Below are 2,350 nucleotides of genomic sequence, written 5' to 3' on the forward strand. Positions count from 1 at the left end.
AGCGGCCCGGCCCCGGGGGGCGGCGCTCCCCGGTGCTCAGAGCCCCTCTGCGCCCCCGGGCAGCCAAGGAGAGGGTTCTGGGGTGAGCAGCACCTGCGGCAGCGAGGGGAGAGGCCACAGAGTGCCTGCAGCCTCCCGGCAGGCCGGGAGCATCCTCCAGCCCCCTAGAGAGGAGGGGTGGCCACGCCCCGGGGGGGACAGTTACCCCCTGCAGGAGATGGAGGGAGAACAAATTCTCCCCTCCAGGTACACGGGGCACCCAAGAGTGTCCACCATGGGCAGACCCAGTGCCCCCCACATGCTGCTGCCACCCCCTCAGACTAGCACCCCTCTGCCAAGGAGGGTGGGAGTACCAAGGGCAGTGTGGAACATGCCAATTAGCCTCATTAACTTGCTGCTCTAAGCAGGGGAGCTCCAGCTGGAGCCTGGCTGCTTCTGCTGAGGGGTCCCAGAGGTACCTGCCAAAGGAGCCATTGGTGATTGGTATCTAAAAACACATCTCCCAGCAGAGCACTCCCCCCACAGCGTCCATAAGCTCCCCACAGCACTGGCTCCCAGCTCTTTGAACACCCAGAACTGAGGAGCAGATACCACAGCCCTGGAGGTTTGAGAGATCTCACAAAGCACAGAAAGAGCACAAGAGAGTGGATTTTTTGCTGCAACGTGTTTATTATGTGCCAAAAACTACACCACAGCTTACTCCACACGTCTGTAGGAGAGTGCAGTCTTGCCTGCATATACTACAATGAGGTAGAGACTTCACACACAGCTTCACAAAAACCCACAAAGAGCAGCTGGGATATGCAACAATGCAACATCAGCTCAGCAGGAAAAAAATAAAAGAGGGAGAAATTATGACACTGGTTCTTTGGCACACAGCTTCCAATAGAGGGGAAAGTAAAAAAAGAAAGTTCTCAAATCCCAGCAGCAGCATTTCAGTCGACTGCACCATTAACTCCGTACATTTCATAAAGGAAAGGAAAAGTACTTGTCCCCTCTAAGAGAAAGGGCTCCTATGAACCTTCATCTGTCCACCAAAATGCAGCCCTTTTTTAGCTAGTTACAAAAGAAAAGTAAGTCCTGTGACTTTGTGTGATTAAAAACCTCTATCAACCCCCCTTAAGTGCAACTTAAAAAAGTGCAACAAACTATTTAAAACTATATACAGCAGCTCAGAGATCATTTATCCGGTCCAGTTTCAAATCCAAAAAAAGCCCATCCTGTTCTGTTGCAAACCCCTCGATTTACAACTTTCCACCAGCAGCCCCCAGACACAAATTGCAATAATGTTAAAAGCTGCCAGGAAAGAAAATCTCTCATTTCAAACGACTTAAAAACTGTTTAAGAGTGTAAAAAGGAACTGGTAAAAACCCTCGAGCGTAAAATATGAAATATGATTTGGTTTAAATGAAGAGCAAAGTCTCCTTGTTGTTACAGTAAAAAACGCCAGCTGAACATTCAGTTTTTTATGCCGTTCAGATGGGGGTTAAATGAATGGAAAGGCACTGTATGGCAACTGCAAAAAAATGGAGCCAATGAGACCTGCATTATTACCATCAGTATTGCAAGGAATGTAAAAAAGCGCCTTTAATAAATAAAAAACCTAGGTGAAGGCATCTGCATAAACACCTTCTCAACACGTGGCCCTTTTTTTTTTTTGCTTCTCGTCAGCAAACTAGGAACCAAAGTCTGGGAACTGCAGAATTGCTTGAGGGGTGCTCCCCCCCTCAAAAAACCCCCAAACAAAACCCGACAAAATTCACTGTGCATTAGTGCAGAAACAAAAAGACCAGCAAGTGCAAACGTGAATGTAAGATTTTTTTTTTCCCCATTAGTCCTCAGGAAGCACGTTCCCAGCCTGGGTCTGGCACCAGCAGGCACGCTCGTGCGCTCTCCACTTGGCAGGTTAACAAAAGGACTTTCTCCTGCGCCTGCAGCGGCCCCGAGCCTCGGCGGCCTCTTTAGCTGGAGTCTCTGTTCTTCTGGTTGCGCATCAGCGGGCGGTGGTGACGCAGGACCTCCATGGAGTGCTGCCAGTGCCAGCAGGAGCGACAGAAGTACTTGAAGCAGATCTGCGGGGAGAGCAGAGGGGCAGCGCGGTGGGGCAGGGCTGTCCAGGCGAGGCAAACGGGGCCGGCCCGCCCGCAAAGTGCCATCCCCTCCCTCCCTCCCCCCAGTTCTGCAGCCCACACCAGCACAGGGATCTTTGAAGGGGAGGGAGGGAATTCCAGCAATGCTGCCGGAGGGCGGGTTGTGCTGAGCTTCCAGACTGGCCCCTTTTAAATAGATTTGAAAAATCCGGATCTGGGCAGCGGCCAGCAGCGGCAGGCAGGGCTGCGGCAGCTCCGCC

At 51.7% G+C, this 2,350-nt stretch overlaps 1 protein-coding gene across 12 annotated transcripts in view; it reads right to left on the bottom strand.

Annotated features, from left to right (window-relative positions):
* Positions 1 to 649: 649 nt before the first annotated feature.
* CPEB1 (cytoplasmic polyadenylation element binding protein 1) overlaps positions 650 to 2,350 on the bottom strand; it is a 44,270-nt gene continuing 42,569 nt past the window's right edge. For all 12 annotated transcript variants that reach the window (XM_026856398.1, XM_026856397.1, XM_026856399.1 and 9 more), the window contains one exon: positions 650 to 2,072. In XM_026856398.1, the coding sequence (XP_026712199.1) occupies positions 1,962 to 2,072 (111 nt within the window). In that variant the 3' untranslated portion in view covers positions 650 to 1,961. The remainder of the gene's footprint in view (positions 2,073 to 2,350) is intronic.

This window comes from Athene cunicularia (assembly GCF_003259725.1).
Source record: "Athene cunicularia isolate RWA chromosome 10 unlocalized genomic scaffold, athCun1 chr10_part1, whole genome shotgun sequence".
NCBI classification, from domain to species: Eukaryota; Metazoa; Chordata; class Aves; order Strigiformes; family Strigidae; genus Athene; species Athene cunicularia.